At 40.4% G+C, this 21,593-nt stretch overlaps 1 protein-coding gene across 6 annotated transcripts in view; it reads right to left on the bottom strand.

The window, feature by feature from the left end:
• Window positions 1-21,593, bottom strand: part of frmd4ba (FERM domain containing 4Ba) — a 44,909-nt gene that overhangs the window by 5,960 nt on the left and 17,356 nt on the right. For all 6 annotated transcript variants that reach the window (XM_084927573.1, XM_084927568.1, XM_084927570.1 and 3 more), the window contains exons 2-15: window positions 19,014-19,079; window positions 18,806-18,900; window positions 18,568-18,660; window positions 18,212-18,296; window positions 16,865-16,921; window positions 16,458-16,480; window positions 12,493-12,576; window positions 9,202-9,267; window positions 8,549-8,606; window positions 8,032-8,118; window positions 3,088-3,164; window positions 1,548-1,686; window positions 254-395; window positions 21-154 (exon numbers count right to left, since the gene is read on the bottom strand). In XM_084927573.1, coding sequence (XP_084783699.1) covers window positions 21-154; window positions 254-395; window positions 1,548-1,686; window positions 3,088-3,164; window positions 8,032-8,118; window positions 8,549-8,606; window positions 9,202-9,267; window positions 12,493-12,576; window positions 16,458-16,480; window positions 16,865-16,921; window positions 18,212-18,296; window positions 18,568-18,660; window positions 18,806-18,900; window positions 19,014-19,079 — 1,206 coding nt within the window. The remainder of the gene's footprint in view (window positions 1-20; window positions 155-253; window positions 396-1,547; window positions 1,687-3,087; window positions 3,165-8,031; window positions 8,119-8,548; window positions 8,607-9,201; window positions 9,268-12,492; window positions 12,577-16,457; window positions 16,481-16,864; window positions 16,922-18,211; window positions 18,297-18,567; window positions 18,661-18,805; window positions 18,901-19,013; window positions 19,080-21,593) is intronic.

Here is a 21,593-nt window from a genome sequence, read left to right as displayed (position 1 = left end):
CCAGTAAGACAGACACTCACAGCTTCTCTTAAGCAGATCTTTTTCAGTTCTTCAAGTTTCGCTGACAGTTTGTCTTGAAGTTCCTTTTCCTTCTTTTTCAATTCAGCGATCTTCTCTTTCTTCTGTTCCTCGCTGACTTCAGAGTCAGCAGAACCTGGAACAGGGACAAAATAAATTAAAAAAAAATTAATACATTATCACCTATCAATCTGATGTAGAATAGAAGTCATTATTTGATTATCTGTCTGCTTACCAGTTGAGATGAGGCTTCCATTGCTGGCCATTATTAGGTGATTTTTGCTCTCAATACTGGAAAGTTTAGTGATCCGGGGGACGGAGATCTCGGTGAGGTCTACTGCGATGTCTCCTGAACTCCTGGTAGTGGTCATCTTTGACTGTAAGTGAGGAAAGAGAAGATTAGGAGGAGAAAAGGGAAGGCGATAGTATTTAATTTTATTGATAGCACAGTGCATCGTGACAGCTGCAGTGGCATGCTAAATATTTATCATCAATTGACTTCATTGACTTCCTGTGCATGGCATCAAACCTGACATGCCATGCGCCTCCAAGACATAGCCTGAATAACTTCATATAACTGCAACCGCACACACTCAACCATCTTAACTATGAAATGCACATAACACACATAACACCTGCCTCAGTGCTCAAGCCCAGTGTGCATTTCCGGAAGAGTTGAACACTTGTTCCAGGATCTTTGCTTTTAATTCACAGTGTATTTTACTTTTCTGTGCTTTCCAAACTAAATACTTTCTTTGTGCACATGTGCCTTATCCCTTATCCCCACCTTAAGCTACAAATAAAACAAAAATAGGTGAAATACTACAATTCTATAATGAATACTATATGCACAACATCATAAAAGTATTTCCTGGGGTGCAATTTAAAGCACTTTGTGCACTTTCAGTTTCATTTTGCAAAAGTGAAATAGAGAGGGTCTGGTTACATGAATTATAACAGCTTTTAAACTTAAGACCTAACAACCTTCCAACATAAAACTCAATGGCATGGAATCTGTTTACTTTAAAACTGGAAGCCCTCGATAAAGTGAGTCAAGATATTTACACTAGTCACGAGTAAGGGACACGGATCAGGCAGTGTATCACATGAAGAACAGTCATTGTTGTAAAAGGCTGTGACACAACAAACCGTTTAAACATCATTCGGTCACTGTTCAAACTGAAAAAGACTGGCAAGCTTTTCTTTGTTGCAATCCATCTAGAGGTTACTCCTTTTACAGCCTACTGAAAATAGGTCAACACCACAAGACAAACTAAAAACATGCAAATAACAAGAAGATTTTGCATTCAAAATTTAAAAACTAAAAACAAGGAAAAAGTCTGTTATGGTCTCTTCAATCTTATGATTGACTCTACTCCAAGAAACCACCATGCATATTCTCTAAACACATCAAAAAGTGTAAATTACTGGTGTAAACTGGTTCTTTGTGTTTCACAATAGAAAAACAGGCAGACAGTGTGAACAAAGCAAAGTGAATCATGGAGGAGAAAAAACAGGCAGACACTCACTTTGCTTTGCTTCATGTCCAGGTAGAACTGGTGCTGACTGATGGCCATCACCCAGATGGTTTTAATTAGTGAATGGCTGGCATACCACGTGTGAATAACCAGGCCAGACTGTCCAAAGGTTCGCTTGGTCACTGCTCTTCTGTAGAAGATAAGATAGACATCCAATACTTGCTGTATTACAGATACAATCTGTTTAATTGCTTAAATTCGAGTGCCTATAATATGTTCATTTAAATATTCCTCATTTTATTTTGGGTGTGTACCTAAAGCCCAGTGTGCCCCAAATAGTCCCAGGAAATATAAGCCAAACTAATGCTGGTCTAAGATCTGTTGGCTGGTATCAGCAGTATGAATCTGGTATGTATCCAGAAAAGACTACTCGTCACATCATCCCATAAAGCACAAGGTTTTAATCAACTTGTTTTTCATGTATTTATATTACAATTATATATTACAAGGGAATGACAGTAAAAAAGAAAAAAAAAATCCAGCCAAGTTTAGCTTCCACTATAGCACAAAGAGAAAAAACAGTAACCCACAGCCAATTCTTATTTATTGTTTTCAAATCAATCTTTAAGTCATTTTTGATTGTCCCTCAGTATTACGGTGCTCACTTAGCTCTGGCCTGTGGGCAAATGATCAAATGCTTACGTCAGCCACATTAGCTCGCAGCATAGTGCAACTACAGACTCTCCTATTCTTGTGAGGACACTGTCATCAAAAACTAATCCACCGGGTGCTCAGTTTCTCAGAGAGCATTAGAAACTCCTAAAAGTCTGCTCTTACTGGCAGCAAAAGAACATGCTTTTTTGTGGATGAAACATTTTAAAGTCAGACCTAGCGGACACAGCTCTAGCAAGTTGGCGAAAATGGAGAATGCGAGGCAGTCATTCTATGCTTAAAGGCGTGCCAAACTAGCTGCTAGCTAGTTAACCTGATTACAGAGCGATAACATGGATAACACATTTATATGGGTACATAAAGGAAGTAAGGGCTCAAGTGTCAATGAAGCATTTCAAATAGTTCAGCAACAGTGTTTGTTATCCAACTACAGAACCCGTTACATACATAACAGCTATATAACAAATCAAAGGAAATTAGAAATAACTAGACAGCACAAGGAGAACAAAAATATTATTAAATCTAATTAAAACTAATAATTAAAACTTCTAGATCTCTGTGTAATAATATACTAAGTAGATATGAGGAATAATTTTAAATCTGAAGCTGTCTGTTAGGTTTAATAATGGCTTTAACTGCTGGAAGTGGCACATTAAAGCTTGTGTTAAGGGCAGAGGGCTTATAACAACCTTAGAATAATAAACAGCCACTGAGCAGCAGGAAAAGACTCATTTAACAGACATGTTAAAAGGCTTTAACAAGGTGTCCTAAATGGGCCAGTGGCTGCAGATGACCTTCACAGTGTGTAAGGTGTAGGATAAGGAAGCAAGAGCAGTTGCTAAAATGGGAACACTTCAGAATACAAGAAAAGCAGCTATTAGGTTAAGTGAAGATAAAGTAAGTGGGTTTGTCTTCTGACCTGTGCGGGTCGTTCACTTCCACTGAAAACTTCTTCTCACGGAAATACAAATTCTCCAACTGCTTCCACTGAAACAACTGCAGAGACACAGAGAGGGTTCGGCGGAAAGGAGGGGAAGGGACAGACAGAGATAGATTACACATCACTGAGCACACATCAGCCAACACAACACTATAGAAATATGGATTTACATTACATGAACAAAAAAGAGGAATCAATACCACCAAAAGATACTAAGCAGAGAGGTGGGTATCTAGAAAACTGGCTTAGATTCAGCCACAGCAGCCTGCCTGTGAACACGGTTTATAACGTATACAAAATAACTGCTCAAGTCATGAATGGGACTCAGTGGGCCAGCCAGTCAGGTGTAAGTTCAGGCTAACAAAAGAGTAATTATGAAGCTGCTGCAACTGCAGGAACAAAACTGTGCCAGGCAGCAAGCCAGCTTTTCATTTCTCTCTGTTGAAGAGAACAGACACGACTTCTCTGTGTCAGAAGAAACATCTGTTCTACCGATACTGAAACAACTCAAACAGATTTAAAGTTTTTGTTGCCTTTCAAGAACTCTTCTCTGCTCACGTACAGGAAAAAAATAATAATAAGACCAAAACAATGGGGCCGCCAGTGTTCATAGAAACTGCTTTACCTGATACCAACTCACAAGACAAGGACTGAAACGCCCCATTGTACAAAAACGTATACATATACACACATGCTTTTCGGGATAAGAATCCAGTATCCAGTTCCATTTTCAGAGTTTATTCTCAGTAAAACAAGTACAGCACATCACAGCAGTGACAGACACAATGCTTTAAACATTACAGAAAGCACAGCACACTAACAATCTAGAGAAGAGCACAAAGATACTAAAACATGCCAACTTAAAGATTATTTAAATCAGCCTGACAGGTAACTAGTGGACACCACAACATGGCTTACCGTGAATGTTGTATCTGTGCTTATCAAATCTCTGAGGAATTCTCTGGACTTGTATTGAATCCTTTGACTTTCCCACAGGGCTTGAGCTTCTTCGAACAATACTCTCTCTTGTCTGTTGTGAAGCCAGATAGGTGTTGCAAGAGTTTTGGTTGAGATAGCCACGCCCCCCCTCCTTAACCCCAACCCCTCCTCCACCTCTCTCTCCTCCTATGATAGCAGGGACACCTCCTGCAGCCTCCAGTGCTTAGTACTGCTCTGCACTCTCTTTTTCCCCCCTTCTCTTCTACGCAGCTCTCTTCCTTTTTGGTCAAACCAGATAAGCAGGTTGTACACAACTATTTGATGAACCAGATATTTCACCTTTGCTCTGCTTACTGTCACTCACAGACATTTAAATGCCCCACACTAAATGTGGGAAGTGTTCTGCCGCCCTTACTGTAAACAGAAGACAGAGCACTGCCATGTATAATAATCCACTACAACCATCTCCCCCACCAAGAAAACATGCTGGCAATAAGTAACTTTGGGCTAATCATTAATAGCAGTGGCTTTCTTTGCCATTGTGAGAGCAAGTGAGCACACAGCATGGCCCAAATTACCCTACAACCTGAGCCTACAATACTGAAACTGTACATAAATGCTTAGTTCAAACAGGGTATTCCAGCATGGCAGATCATTCCACTAAATACTGCACCCCTAGCAGCTGGTGGGCACATTTAAAGACCTAATTTTCTTGTGGAGGTCCTCACGTAAATTACCACTGTCTAGTCACCACCATTTAGCATCAATCACACAGTAACAACTTATACTTGTGTTGGCTCACTCATTCTGCTAGAGAAACTCCACACCTGTGTGCCAACGCATAATAAAACTCTGAGACGGCTTCTGGTAGAACCACTGCTCGAAAAAATGTTAGAGATGTGACACACCTCAAACTCGGCAATCACGAGACCTCTCAAAGAGGAAACAGTCCATGAAATCACCCAGATCACATTTAGAGAAAGCAGAATCAGTTTGCTAAAACCAGAAAACTAACCGGAATTAACAGCACACAAAAATTTTCTGTCTTCATTTTCTGTCATCTTCCTTGTTTTTGCCAAATGTGTCATTACAGGCAGGTGGAAGTGTGCCAGAAATGCCTGTGGTTTCAGATGGGATCAGGCTGTTCTCATGGAGACACACCCACAAGCCCAAGGACCCCCAGGGCCACAAGTCCTCAAAAATCATACATGGATTTTAAAAAGGAGCCCTGACTCACATGCCAATACAGAAAAAGATCTGCCACACCCATCACAGAGTACGTCACATACCAGGGCTCTACTTGAACACTGTACATTTCCACGGCATGACACAACATGACACACAGCTCAAAGTAGTGATAAACTGATAAAAATGTAGCTCCTGGAACAAAAAACATCCTGTTTTGTTTCATAACAGGAGTGAGGTGAGTTGAGTGAAAATAGGAAAAAAAACAAAAAAAAACACACCATAGAAAAGAAGTTTGTTCAGTTTTTATTTTTCTTGAACAGAGAGTGAGAACACTTTTATACCCCCAGCTGACACTGTCTCGTAATGACCTGAAGACTGGTTTTGGTTCTGCTGGCATCGTACGTGTGGCCCAGCATGCGGTCCCATTACATGAAGGGAGAGAGCCCAAGTGACGCAGAGAGAGAGAGAGAGAGAGAGAGACTGACTCCTGGTTTAATTTAAGAAGAAATTAAATGTCGACTTGCCATCTGCCTGAGTCCCAGAAACAGTTGTGGCACTCCAGTTTTGCTCCTTCATATTAAAGCATCACAGGCTTCCTAATTACAATTCTGCATCTTTTTCCTCCCATTCCACATTCAGATCTTTGGGATACATAATCAGTGGTTGTTATCTACATGCTTATATACAGTTCCATTATGTATGCATGATGGAAGCGGGAGAGTATTCACTTTACTAAATATGTCACTTTTCTAAAGCACAGCAGGAAAAGGGGCCTTTTCAGTTTCAGGGTATTCAGTTAAAAGTGATCAAAGTGGGGTGTGTGGAAAGAAGATAATATTGGGTTAAGCTATCATAGCTGCTTTTTAGTTTTACTAGACTTATACAATCAAAAAATAAAAAAGCAGCACTGAGCAAATGTTTTGTCCTCTTTAAATCAGCACTACAACAATGGCAGCAAGTACTAATTTCCTGTTATCTATTTAATGAAAAACTGTTCAAAGCAACATTGTTGAGAAGGGAAAATGTTCACACAGAATTGAAAATTACATTTAAAACTGCCGTGATGGTCAACTGACCTCCCCTTAATACTAAAATCCAGCACCTCGCCCACATCCACAGATAACTGTTTTGTTTTGTTTGATCAATTGTGTTCCCTCTGAGACACACACACACATAATTACCATAATGAATGTAGCATGCTGAGAGGGGATGGGCAGGAGGCAAGGAGGGATGGGATGGGTGGAACACAAGGGCTATGAACTAAGACAAGAATACTACCCGGATATAGAGACCTCCCTTCAAGGTAAAGGAAAATGAGGGAAACCGAGGCTTCTAATTACCAGCAAGAACAACAAAAAGAGTTATTAAGAAAAAAAGAAAAAAAGAAAAAGCCACATTCCGCCCCCCCCAACAGGAAACTCTTATGAAGTTTTTATGCTCCTGCCCTGAGTAGAAGACTTAGAAAAGGCAAAAAGGCAGTCTTGCTTTGGATGAACATTTCCAACATCCCAAAATACAAATTCTACCTATCCACTTGGCTGTCGAGGAGAAAACTCTGGTCCCAAAGCTTTGCTGCTTCCCTGGAGCACCATAATTACCCCTCCTATAGGACTGCTGGGAGAGCCACGCTGTGCGTCTGCCCATTAATGCCTTGCCTCAGTACTGCACACCCTGCTATGTCAACAGGTTCATACTGTATAAAAGCAGCTATGATGAGACTAAAGAAAGAGGCCAGCGAAAATGCCTGGGTAGAACATTATTAAATGACACCTCCCAGACAAAGGAGACAACAATCACGGACAGAGCTACACATTAAGAACGTTTGCCCTATAAGCAGGGAATCTTTAAACTGCAATGGATACTATACAAACTACATTATTACCAGAGTGATGTTTTAAGACACACACCACTACAAATTCAGTACAAGTTATAAGTATAATTTTAAAGCCACTAATCTTATATAACTGGAGTAAGCTACAAATTATAGAAAAAAAACTGCTTTGCAAGAGCTGTTATTTTTATTTACTTTAATAACACACTGGCCTGGTGATACATTTTTAGAATTAATCAAAAAAGGACTATGACACTATTTTTTCAAAGTGTAGGTCTTTGTGTATTTTACCACTTAAACTTAGCAAGCAGATTTTATAATCCATACCACTCTGCATTCCACCCCTGCTAATACTGGTCCATACTGTATTTACTCCTGCAGCCTTGAAAGCACTACGCACATACTGACACTCCAAAATATTTCCCCCCCTATCTGTGTTCCTCTTTCTCCTGACTGACATGGGAACCAGAGTCTTAATTACACCTATTTACAGTCTGGATGGATCATTAACCAGCCAGCAAGAAACACATGAGTGGAAGCAGAGTTTTCATCAGACAAAGCCTTTCAATGACCCTCAATGCATCATACTTCCACAAACTTAAGAGCTTTCAACTTTACATTCCATGAGTGACTTGATCAAGTATTAAATGGCACTTGTAAGAAAGCCAGGTCTATTTATAAAGCCCACACCCTAAGCTAGTCTGAGTAACTTTACAAACCAAACAAAAGCAACAAACAAGTAAAACAAGTAAATTATAAATAGGAACGCAGATCCAAACCAAAATTTAACACATCCCTTTTTTAGTCCAGGCTCTGTGTCTCCATAAAGTTTCATGCAATTTGGCAAAGTAGATTCATCTGACAAACAGATGAATGCAGTACAAGTATACCTTCACCAAAGACAGGACAAGGGAAAGAAGAGCAACTGTGGCAAATACAGCAGCTATAACGAGAGGTCAACCCACCTGTCGAGGTTTCAGCTTATCCTGCCAATCGTACTGGCCAATGCCTTTATAGCTGACTCCCAGCCACCACGGTATTCCTTGCTTGTCCTGCAGGAAAGCACACACATGCAAATAAACCACACTTTCACTCCTTAGAGGTAACTTTATTGGTGTGTCTAAAAAAAAGAAAGAGGCCTGTTACCAAAGTAATTACCCTGTTAGGCTCACAACAATTGCAACTCAAGAAGAGATCAAATACATTTAAGCTCTTAAAACTTCAACACTGCTGTTTGATCTCCTCACACACCTTGATTTAATTAGGTTTGGTAAGGGAAAAAAAAAAACTGCATGAATGTAAGAAAGTGAGAAAAGCTGAATGGATAGATTGCTGTCTTAGCTGAATCAAAAAGCTCACATTTCAACCATCATGGGGAAAAAAAAAGTAGGAATAGGGGTTAGATTGATGTGTTTAGATTAGATGTAGACGTAAGCTTGTTTTAATGTTAAGCTACTGTATGACACAGGGCACTGCCATTACCTTCACTGGGTAATAATGGACTCCATATGTTGGCAGGGACTCCACCAGGGCCAGATACCTTCAGTGAAAGAGGAACAGGTTAACAGGAATTCAGCCACTTACACTTCATCACTGTCATCTGGCTGCTGTAATACAACAGACTGAGTGGGATTTAAGCTACAGCCATTGAGAAGCCACAATCATTTGAAGTGGCAAGCTGATCGATTTGTTTCAGGGCTGTGACAGAGTCCATTGATCAGTTCAAGGGCAGAAATCATCGGAGTGTAAATGACCCAGGGTTGCACAGAATTACAGTCCTGGGAAAAACAGTGCAGGGCTGACACTCTCCCAAGGCTGGCTGGCAAACTGCCCACTCTAAGAGCACCTCCTCTAATTAATGACACATTCTGGCATGGTGACAGTCACCTCTTAAAACAACAGCCACCACAGAGCAGACATGTTAAGTTAAAGAGTAAGACCTGACGTAGAAGCTGCTGTAATGCAGAAGAGAAGTTCAGCCTTAAATCATTTTTAGTCACACACACACACACACACACACACACACACACACACACACACACACACACACACACACACACACACACACACACACACACACACACACACACACACACACACACACACACACACACACACACGTTTTCATGACTTACTGAACAATGGCTTGCCCTCTGGTCAGTCCTATCAGCTTCTTGTAATGTTCAATCACTTTTTCCTCACTGTAAATGGATAGATAAAACATTTAATGAATAATCCATCAAGTGTAGCATATTGAAGCCACAGAGGGATTGCTGTGCGAGGACCATTTCTCCGACACACTTTCTGACTGCTCATGCAGAAAATGCAGTCTGCCCTACTGGCTTGCTAATGGCTCTCGTCTATCTCTCCTGCAAACGCCTCACATTTACATCCCATTGTAATCATTTCTTAAAAGCCACACTGCAAACATACTGAAACTTAACACACAGAGAAAGTGAGAACGACAGACGTGTACATGTGGTCACCCAAGCACCATAACAATGTAATTTTAATTAGGATATTAAACTGCTGTATCAGCTTCAGAGACTGTAGCAGCCTCAGATGACCAAGATAAGCAAGAGCAAAGTGGATTGAAGAGGCAGACAGTGATCTTTCAGACAGTCTGTGGCTGTCAGCACCTCCCAGTGCTCTCCAGGACTAATGAGCAAACGTAATTAACACGACCCAGACGCTAATGAGTCACCCTGTCAGAGGAAAAAGCTTCTGACAATAAGAGACTAGGTCTGCATTCAACCTTGACACCTAAAAAAGCTCATCAGAAGAGTTAACTGCTGTGTTCAACCAGTAAAAAGTAAGTAAAATTTATTTATATAGCGCTTTTCACAGATAAAAATCACAAAGTGCTTTACAACACAGGAAATGGGAATATAAAAACAATATAACAGTAAATAAAACAATGTAAAACAATAAAACTATAAAAACAGCATAAGAAGAATTTAATCAAATGCTTTTCTAAATAAAAATGTCTTCAGCTGTTTCTTAAAAGACTCAATGGAGTCCGTGCAGCGAAGAGACAGTGGGAGAGAATTCCACAACCGTGGTGCCACAGTCTGAAAGGCCCGATCACCACGAGTTTTAAAACGAGTGCGCGGTACCACCAGCAGTCTCTGATCTAATGACCTTAAAGCCCGAGAAGATGTATGTGGTTTCAGCAGGTCAGATAAATATTGAGGAGCCTGACCATGTAGGGCCCTAAAGGTTAGAACTAAAATTTTAAAATGAAACCTAAAATTTACAGGCAACCAGTGAAGGGAGGCCAAGACTGGAGTGATATGCGATCTTCTCTTGGTGCCTGTTAAGAGACGTGCTGCAGCATTCTGCACAGTCTGAAGACGATTTAAGGCTGATTTGTTAAAACAAGTAAAAAGGCCATTACAATAGTCTAAACGAGAAGAAATAAAAGCATGAATAATCATCTCAAGTTCAAGCTTTGATACCATTAGTCTGAGTTTAGAAATATTCCGTAAATGATAAAAACAGTTTCGGACCAGCTGCTTAGAATGCTGCTCGAGCGACATCGAGCTGTCAAATATGACACCGAGATTTCTAAGGCTTGATTTTACATAAGGGTCTAAGAAGCTGATATGCTGTCTAATTTCTGGGACCATGTGGTCTGGAGCAATAATTAGAGTTTCTGTTTTATCAGAGTTTAGTTGGAGAAAATTGTCATATAACCATTTGTTGATTTCTGTCAGGCAATTACTTAAATTAGACAATTTATAAAACTCAGACATTTTGAAGGAACAGTATAGTTGGATGTCGTCAGCATAGAGATGATAGGAGATATATTTATAGCGCTTAATAATTTGGCCTAGGGGAAATACATAAAGTAAAAAGAGAATTGGACCCAGGACAGATCCCTGAGGTACCCCACACGGCAAAACTGTTGATTCTGATGTGACATGATTCATGCAAACAGTAAAAGATCTCTCAGACAGATATGATATAAACCATTTTAAAACAACGCCAGTAATCCCAAACAAGTTCTCGAGTCTGTTTATCATGATACTGTGATCTACAGTGTCAAAAGCAGAGCTGAGATCCAACAGGACAAGCACTGTATATTCTCCAGAGTCTGCTGCCATCAAGATATCACTAGATACTCTAAGTAAGGCCGTTTCAGTGGAATGCAATTTACGAAAACCAGACTGGAAAGTGTCCATAACAGCATTTTTATCCAGGAAATAGTTAAGTTGTTCTAGTACTACTTTTTCTAAAATTTTCGATATAAAAAGCAATTTGGATATTGGCCTATAACTGTTAGGAAGAGATGGATCCAGCTGGGGTTTCTTTAATATTGGCTCAACAATAGCTTGTTTAAAGAAGCTGGGGACTGAGCCAGTATGAAGAGAAGTATTTATCATTTCCACAATACAGGGGCCAATTGAATCAAACACACTAGTGAAAAATGAAGATGGAAGGACATCAAGGGGGCTTGAAGTCTGTTTTATATGACAAAGCAGGCCTCTGATGTCTTGTAATGTAACAGGAGTAAAAGAGGACCAAGTATCAGAGGAGAGCAAGTTAAAAGTTTGATATTGAGAAGATGATGGAGAGATATTAGACCTGATGGCAATGACCTTATTTCTGAAATAGTTCATAAACTCATTGCATTCGGATGTTGAGTGAACTGGTGCACAAGGAGCATCAGGAGAAACAATACTCTTAATTGTTTTAAACAAGAATTTAGGATCTTTCTTTTTTGAAGCTATGAGGTGTGAAAAATACTCTGTTCTGGCATTTTTCCACATGTCATTTAGCAAGAGGATAGATTCTTTAAGGTGTAACTTATAAACCTCAAGCTTGGAAGCCTTCCACAAACGTTCTAGCTTGCGACAGTATCTCCTGAAATTACGAATGTTTTCATTTAACCAAGGATGAGATTTCAAACGTAGGACAGTACTTTTTTTCAGAGGTGCCACTATGTCTAAAATAGAATTACACTGGTTATTAAAGGATGAGACAAGAGAGTCCAAATCATTGTAAGTCATTTCAGCGTCGAACATGGCAGAGAACCTTTTGCCGGCGTTCTGGTTTATGATTCGCCTTTCAATCGTTATTTTGGGAGCCAGGGGATCCAAATAAAACGACAAGTTAAAATATATGCAGCTATGGTCACTCACATGGACATTTTCCACACGAATGTCATTTATATTTAAACCCAAGGAGAAAACAAGGTCCAATGTGTGACCCTTTACATGTGTAGGGCCAGAAACATGCTGCATAAAATTAAAAGACTCTGTGATAGTCATGAAGTCAGCAGCCATATTACAGGATGTAATATGGGGGGCTGTGGTGTTGGCTGAAACCTAAGTTTCTTTGGTGCTAATCCGAAACTACTTAATCATTCATCATCCTCGTGCATTTTGTGGTTTTCTCAGACCACAAGATCTCAGATATCTTACCAGTAATTGAGAGACGGGTGTTCCCTTAATACTCTGGTGGGCAGGACTGGTAGCTGTTTCAGGTCTGATGTAGCAGTTTCAGCACTGGAGTGGGGAAAAAAAAATTCTGTTAATTTACAGTAACAGAAAAAAGTTATTGTGCTATCCTTTATTGCTGGCAGTGTGACAGTAAAGCACCAAAACTGCACCGATTATTGCCTGTCAACACACAATAGTGTACAAGACTTCCTATGCATGGGAATCATGCTTAGAAGTCCAAGGTATCCTGTTTTGGCCTTAAAGTAAGTGGCCTGTGCCAGAATGTTGACCATGAGTAAAGCAAATTTCAGTGTTTGCGCAAAAATCTCAACCCAAAGTCTAAAAATGTGTCGAGAACATTTCTCCACATGTTCGGACTTTCACAGTGTGTTTTGGATTTCTATCTTAAGGCATGGCAGCAATAACTCACCCTTGTAGATCTTTAGAAAAGGTGCACTGTCAGGATATTGTTTTCATCTTTCTTATCTGAGGTAGAAAGAGTATAATGTCCCGCCAAGACAAAACTTGGGCTTTATTCATGTCTTGCCAGACTTAATTTGCGCAGCACATGCAGAGCTTTTAAGTCACAAAGGGCTTGGAGAAAAATAATCTCTTAAAAAATATCAAAGCCGTTCTATGCAGGTTCTCTGCAGTAAGCCACTTCAGTTATGTAATTTACTGCAGGTAAATAATAGTATATCGATTCCTCTTCACGGGTAAGCCAAAGAAGGGGTGCTCTCATGCACAAACCAACCAACTGTTGTAATCACTTTATCTGTACAGAACTGTGGTGTTACTGACTGTCAAGGTCTCTGATACTGAACTATGAGTCACTGCAGCCTCTTGTAGATGGGAGCACTGGGTCTACAGTTTCTGTCAGACAAAAACGGCTCAGGCTTGGCGGGCCAGTCCACTGGAGACCTGAACAAAAGCCATTCACAAGCACTTGGCAGCCTCTGCCTGTGTTGAAAAGTACTGTATGGGCCAGTCCTATTACAAAACAATCCATGTCTTCTCAGACAGGCCTATAATATGTAGATCACACCATATTTAATATAAAGCTATTAGAACATCCTCAGCTCTTGTGCTATCTAACTAAATTACAATAACCTTGAAAATAAGTATTGAATGACTTTAAGATCATAACCATTTAACCTCAAGCTGACTATGTGGTCATCACTTTAGCTCATCTTCTTCAGAGAGTAATGGAATCAAACGGTAAGACGGAACCCTAACGATCCAGCTATGCGAACCTGCTCCCTAAACCAAAGGAAAAGAGTGAACCACCACAAGGACAGAGGCTCCTGACTCATTCTCCCCTGTAGTTACCTCTCCTAGGTTGACTGGGTTTTGCTGCCACGGCACCTAGCTGTGTGTTTGATGGCATACATTTTATGGGGAGCTGGGGCCTGGTGTTGTCGAGGTGATCTACTCTGCAGCCGCACTGCCATGTCAGCAATCTGGAATTCATTACTATGTCTGTTATCTTCCCGCAGAATGCAGCGTGGGGGCAATTCCTACACCCAGTGCAGCCCAACCCGGAGCAGCCTACCCAGTGTGGGAGCGATAATGCTCATGTGTCAGCTGTTCCACAGGGCTGAGACATGGCGACTTTGGAAGGGAGCACAATGAGAGAGCTGGTTGCTGTGAATCGACCACTAACTACAGGGTACACCTGCAAATAGAACTGAAGACCAAAACTGTCTGGGTGTAATGCCGGTTTATGCGCCGCACATTTTGAACTAAACAGACACTCAAGTTAACTCGAAATCATCAACAGATGAATAGACCAATGTCTGAAGATTACGTTTGAAGGTAATTATAATTACGCAAAAGAAAGAAAAAAAATCCCCAGCCGCTCTTAAAACTGTGAGGCATAATTAAAGCCATCAATCAGTTCAGTGATTTCCAATGCTTCCACCAAACCCCAGAGAACTGCTGAAACTTGTTGCTGTGAATTATACCTGCAGGTGCGGAGAGGACAGCAATAAAGTGTGAATCAGTATGCAATACTGCACAGGAAAAGGAATTCTAACACAGAACACAATGGGAGACCTGATGGCGCATTAATTCAAATCACAGCAGGGGGCCAGCCCACACCAAAACAAAAGCATGACTACAGTGAGTCCTCCTGACGCCAAGTTGTCTGCAATTGGACAGTGGGTCTGGCTCATCCCTCTTAAGGCAGCTGTGTCTGTATGCGGAGGGCTCCCTGACTCCTCCACAGCTAATCTTTACTGCTCCAGGACCCTTCGCTGATACAGTATATGGGAGGCACATTCATATGCTTCCTGAGGGGATTTACTTGGCCTATTCTCTCACAGGAGTAGAAATAAAGGAGATCACTGACAGGGATGAGAAATACTTCCACAGAGAAGTGGGGGATGCACCAGGACAATAATAGTGGTAGATAAATGGGATGGGGGTGCTATGATCAAGTCAGACAAGGAAAAAAGTATTTTGCCACTGAAGGAAATCCATTCTATTTATTAATGTGTAAAGTAAACAAAATCGATTGTGTTTTACAGCCTAAAATCTAGCAACCACAATGCAAATACAGACTAACGAAACTCCCAAAAAACTAAAACAGAACTGTTTGATTTGGAAACTTCCCATCATCCTCTCTGATTCTTCCAGATTTGTTGGCCAGTTTTCTTTTATTGTGCTTTCAGAGTCAGGGCAAAGTACAGCCCATCCCTACACCCACATGAACTGAAAGTTCAGACAGTAAAGTGCATGTTACACTTTAAGGATATAACAAGCCTGAAATCAAAACACACTGAAATGAAACACAAGAGGAATAAATCTGCATTGAAGCTATAATAAATGGTAATTAATATTTATCAGGTCAGTCGCGCTTGTAAGAAAATGGAGCAAGTTAATGAGCATAAGCAGATGCAGCCAAGTTGTGTTTTTCCCTTTTTTTCTGCAGGAGAACAAAGGCAAAGGTTTGACAAGAGGTTGAACTGCATTTTCAGCATTGCATATATATCGCCATTCAAACAACACAAGCGCACTCGCCTTACAAAGCACAAATCTTTGTTTCTGCACAATGGACGGAGAGGCCTTTAGAGGCAAAGCAAAGAGACAACACATGCAGGTTCAGGCTGCTTCAAGCTGCTTGCTCATTCAATCAGACAGCCCAGTGTTTACTAGTGGCAGCAAATGTCCTTTACTTCTATGACTGGAGGGGGAAAAAAACAAAAAAAACAAACAAAAAACCCCCCCACACTTTATCACTAGGCAGGCTTCTGAGAGCAAGTTGACTATGAAAGCATTATCACAACTAGTGAACAGATTATTGAGCTCTGGAACAGAATCTCCCACCAGTGTCATCGACCCAATCGTGTACACTACGTCCCATGTTTGTACATGTGTCATTCAGGCCATGTTTGTTAGGGTACGTGACATTTATTAAGAGATGACGCCATCACTACATGCCAAAAAGTAAATCTGTAAAGTGTTCCACATGTTTAGAGCATAAACACATTGCATACGCAAAGGCAGGAATTAATAGCAAATCTGTCTTTGAAAGCACTATGTGGATAATGCCAAGCCACATGAGGTTCAGGTAAATGCCACAAGAGCAACCAGAAAAAAAAAAGAAAAGAAAAAGAAAATTATTAACTGAGATAAGTCCACCATAATACAAAATCTGAGCCAGCAAGTTGTACATTAACAGACAGCCATCGTTTAAACAAACAGAACTGACCAATGAACTTGGCAAACTCTGCTTCCTTTATAGATGACAGGAACAAATACTTTATAGATTATGCAAAGCCTGCATTCAAGTGCAGAACTTAACTTATAAAAATGTGTATGGAAATTCGTTTATCCAATACATCAAAACATCTTTCTAAACTTCAACAGATAGTACTGTTTTGAATGAAAATCAACTTAATGTAATAAAGACCTTTGAGCCAGGCAATATTTCAAGGGGTTCTTACCTGCTGTAATCTCCTTTGGCCTCCTAAAAATGGGAAAACAAAGAAATTAGTGAAAATATTGCTAGAAAAGTCAAGACTTAATAAACTGTGCTAGTAGCTAACATTACCGCAGAGGTCAGTCACTACAAAGGCAACATTACATAGTAAACATCAACACGTTTAATTTAGAATTTCATTCATTTCAATAGCTAATAGCTAAAAGCAAGCATGTAGTCGAAGCATAAGGTGATTTTAGACGTCACTGTTGTTATAAAAAGGCACAGTCTGGTTAACAACAGCTCCGACTGTAGCCCCCCCACCCCCTCAAGAGACAACTATTTTCAAATGTTGCGAGCCCACCGAGCGTCCTCGTTTGGGCTGAGTGACAACACTTTAGCCTGGAAAGGCTGCGACAAACTCTTTCTTACCTGCAATGCGAACGCGGCTAACTTGAACACATTTTCACTCTCCACTTCAATGGACTCCTGTTGTTAAAAAAAGAAGAACAAGAAAAAATTGGCAAGGGTATTTAAAAAGACAATGTGTAGCCCGTTTGAAACACTTGACTTGAGAGAAAAACCTTCCCGTCCCGTACCTCGGTCCCACCGTTACCGACTGAACCACTCTCGCAAAGTCAACCCCGTGTTACAAAAAAAAACTGCCCGTGAAGAGGATTTAACATGTTTTTCAGTCCCTGAATTATCCTGTCGTTTACTCTAAAACGTAACGCACACACCGGAGTGCAGAGAGAGCCTGGGTTAATGCCCTGACTGAAGTTGCTGCCCCCTCGGCAAAGTGGTACGGTCCGAAAGCAGGTTCAACAGTCTGCGTCTCCCATGGAGATCAGTCTGCTCTCCCCGCGAAAAGAAAAAACGGCAACCGCAACGTTTGATCACGTGCTGCCTTCATGTGCTCCTCGTATACCCCACGTTCCCCTGTCCTCTTTTAGCAAATTTGCGCAGAACTTCACACATTTAACAGTTTATTTCAAAATGATTAAACATAATCAAACACCAGTATCTATTAACATTTATTAACTCTTGTCAGCAAGTAGCATAATAATTTTGCTTAATTTTTTATAAATAATTTAACTAAAATACAAAGGGAAAGTGACTCCGGAGCTCTGAGTTTTTCATTTCTGTGTTGAAACCTTTTGTTCTGTTTGAATGTACCCTAAACATTAACATTCGACTTTGATAACACCGTTAGTAAATTAGAACAACAGTAGGTGGTTTCCAATTGCCACTGAAAGCAGCATTCTGCTCTTGAGCGGTGGTAGAGGGGCTACTGAGAGATATAACAGTATATTATGAATAAATATTACGTAGGCACAACAATTCAGTGTAAAGAACCATGAGCAAAGGAAATCAGCGCACAGCAGGCTATGTGAAGTTGTTACATCTGAAGCAAAATGATGGGGATTTGTGATTTGTCATGCTAAAACAATAGGAAATCAAAATGGGCAATATTAATTCTGTAGAAAAGATTGTGCATGTTTTATTTTTAAAATGTGCATCATGTAGATTTTTTTCTTAACATTTACTCAAAATTAAATTACCCTGAGCTGTTATGCATCTTCCCATAATGCAATCAGCTATTGTGTGCACTTTATTAAAATGCCAGTTTTGGATACCCTTATACAAAATATATAAAATTTTTGTTTTGTTTTTTTATATATTTTGCTTCAGATGTAACAACTTTACATAGCCTGCTGTGAGCTGATTTTCTTTGCTCATATATATTATATAAAACACATTTTGCTCGCAAACACTTACATTAAACACTAGAGATTTAGCATTTAGGAAGAACAGCTCCACTGTTGTGTTCTCTTTCAAGAGGGTGATCTTCTCAATGTAAAACCTGTGAAAAGTTTATTTTGGGTCAGTAAGACTTACTAGAAACAGATTGCCAGTGCAAGTCAGCCAGTGTTTGAGCATTAAGCACATCATCATGTTCAATACAGTAATGCTGTTTGGAAGACATACAGCTGGATTTAAACCATGTTCCATTACTGCCACCTGCTGGTCATGACAAAACAGTGGATGTTGCTTCAAAACGGGGCTCTCATTATTATAGTGTGTAGAACAATAAGACATGGTAGGCTGATGCTTCCAGTAAAACACTCACTCACCTCACAAGGAACTTGAGCTCCAAAGGCCCTGAAGTCTTGGAGAAGTAATGATCGAGGACTTTACGATCTAGCTGGAGCCAGTTACTCTGGCCACTGAGCAGGGATAAATTGCAAAAGGAAAAAAGAAAATCATGTTTGCAATACAGCTATTTTTCATTTATTTCCCTTTTATTGTTAAAGTAAATTTTCCTCAAGTGCACTTTTGCATTAAAGTGTACACATGTGGAAATGTACTTACGTGTCATCTATGAAGCACAATCCAAAGTACTCTTTCTCCTTCAGGTTAAAATGTGACGCTACCAGATCTAGCAGTTCACGGGACAAAAGCTTGGGCTGTAAAGTTTTAAATAATATGCAGGAGCTCAGTTTAAACTACTACTATTATTATTTTTTTAAACATAAAACACCATAAATACAATGCGAAATAAATTAAAAGGGTGACGTACCTGAACCAGCAGCTCCAGCTTGCGGTCATCAAGGAGGTGAACTTGGCACAGGCGGCCCTCTGTCATCTAGAGGGGCAAAACAAAGACAGCTCCTGTAAAACAACACCAGAACACCTCACTGTCTCCACATCCACCTGTGCGTCTCAGCTCAAAGCTGTGCCTCCACTTTTTCAGGCCTCTTTTCAGGCCCTCTTCAGTGTCACGATTGGCTTTGTGATGAAGGAGTGAATAGGTAAGAAAATCCACAAGCTAAGCACCCATTTGGGATCCACGCTCCCAAAGATCAAAGTCTTCACAAGATCATTCTCTTTACATGTCTGAAAACTATTGTTTAAAAGTCCACTGGCAACACTTTGGCCACAGGTCTGCTTTTTATAAGGCCACAGTGAATCTCAGAAAAAGAGTTGGAAATTCTTTCGCCGCCAGACAGGATCCCATATCCTGTCTGCTGGTGTGTCCTTTTCACCCACATATCCTTCCTCTGCATCAACACTAGTCCTATGAAAACGTTTAAGATGTCGTCATCCCACTTTTTCCTCTGCTGTAAAGAAAGAGCAGTGAAAGACAATGATGTCCTCCTCCAGAGTTTAATTGAATTCCCAGTCTATTGTTTATGATGAATGGTTTGTAAGACTCATTATGTTGCAGTCAGCAGAACTGTCTTTCACTGCAGAGCACCGTAAACATTATTGTCTTGTGATAACTTATAACTTAATTTTTTAATTCAGCGTGTTGAGCTGCCACCAACACTTTGATCTGGTTCTGATCATTTGAGACGTGCACACTCCAAGTGCCATTAATACAGAAAAGGGATTTCTATGTAGCACTGAGGAATGCAGCGACACTGCTATATTTATTTCCTTGTGTTAACATATATTAATCCTTGCTAGTGGAGGTATCGGTCTGTTACAATGTACTATGAACACACTTCATATTTGCAGGCTTTATTCAAACACTCCTGTCTGTAGAGTAGCTGCATATAAGGCTGCCATGAGCAGCTGCTAGCTTAGCTTGGCATGATGATGGGTAACAATGGGAAGCAGCTAGCTTGGTACTGTCAAAAGGAAGTTCAACTACAAGCACAGTTGAAACATTGACATGGTTCAATGTTATTTCATCTTTCAAAAACTTCATTCCCTCTTAGTTTGACCTGGTCAAAGTGGTTTTTGTAATATCATGTAGTAGATTGAGCCTGTGAAACACACTAGAGGGAAGAAGCGCCAGCAAACACAATCTCAACATATAAGAAAGTTTATAGTGATAATGATAAAGCTTCTCATTGGGGCTGGATCAGGTGATCATTTAGTTAACCCAGCTGCTGTGTGCTTGCCATGACACACTGAGCATTTCTTCATCATTGGAACTCTCCACGTGTTTATACACCACTATGCTATTTCATCTTTTATTTTGAAAGTCTGGCTTTCTCGCACAGTGTCCTTTGTTCTGCCTTCCTCCACTCACCCCCAACAAGTCGCAGGACATGACTGCCCCTCCCTGAGCCTGGTTCTGCTGGAGGTTTCTTCCTGTTAAAATGGAGTTTTTTCTTCACACTGTCTCCAAGTGCTTGCTCATAGGGGGTTGTCTGATTGTTGGGGGTTTTTCCTCTGTCATTGCAGGGTCTTTACCCTACTTGAGGTGACAACTTTTGGGATTTGGTGCTTTATAAAGGAAATTGGGTTGAGCTGAATAACGTTTTTAATGCAATAACAGTGTCTTTATGAGATGGGCAACTTAGTTCAGTTAGCAGTACTTTCCTACTATCTGATCTCAGCAACACTAGGCAAACCCATAATGTCAAGATCTGCTAACTGCATGTTGACTGGATGCTGCTTTCTGCCAACAAATGTATTCAGGTTACCTTTTATTTCTTTGGCAGAAATGGCAGGTTAATAAAAAAAAAAAAAAAAAAAACATGACATTCAGCTAGTTGGCCTCTTTGGAGGTAACTGAGGGTCACACTGACCTCCATTCAGGGAGACCACAGGCAGGGAAGACGTCTTCTGGCACTGTGTTAACCTTAAGTGTACTAGGACATATCGTTCTCAGCACCACAACAGAGCAGTCATTTCACTTTTATACAGCACAGGCTGCTTTTCCAAGCTGCTGTTTTTCAACACCCAAAACCTCAGTGAGACTTACGCTTCCAGAGACAGCTGGATGTGTGTGTTCGGTTGTGTGTACAGTCATGCTAACTTTTTATTGTGCCATAATTTTGCTGAAAGCTGTAAAGTTCCAGATTTTAAAACTACCTCCTCCGTCTACTGTGCACGTGTCCAAAGGTTTAAGCCTCTGAATCTCTGCCAAAGACAAACATAAAGAATCACAGCAGCTCGACTGTATGAGAAACACATCTTTGGCAGCTTTGTTGTGGTCTGCCCATTATGTGGTTCTCTTTTCATACTTCTTTGTGTCTTGCTCTCTTTTGTCTTGTGTCTCCTGGGCTTTCTTGTCTGTGTCTGTCAGTGTTTCTTTCTTATCTTTTCGTGTGCGTCATGTCACGTTTTTACTCCCTCTTTTTGTTGTTGTTGGGTTTTTTTTTCTAGCCTTGTTATTGTCACATGCCTCTTGATTGTGTTGACC

The sequence above is a fragment of the Perissodus microlepis genome, chromosome 5 (genome assembly GCF_051167445.1).
Source record: "Perissodus microlepis isolate ML-2025 ecotype Zambia chromosome 5, ASM5116744v1, whole genome shotgun sequence".
NCBI classification, from domain to species: domain Eukaryota; kingdom Metazoa; phylum Chordata; class Actinopteri; order Cichliformes; family Cichlidae; genus Perissodus; species Perissodus microlepis.
This window is presented reverse-complemented; position numbering and strand designations above follow the sequence as displayed.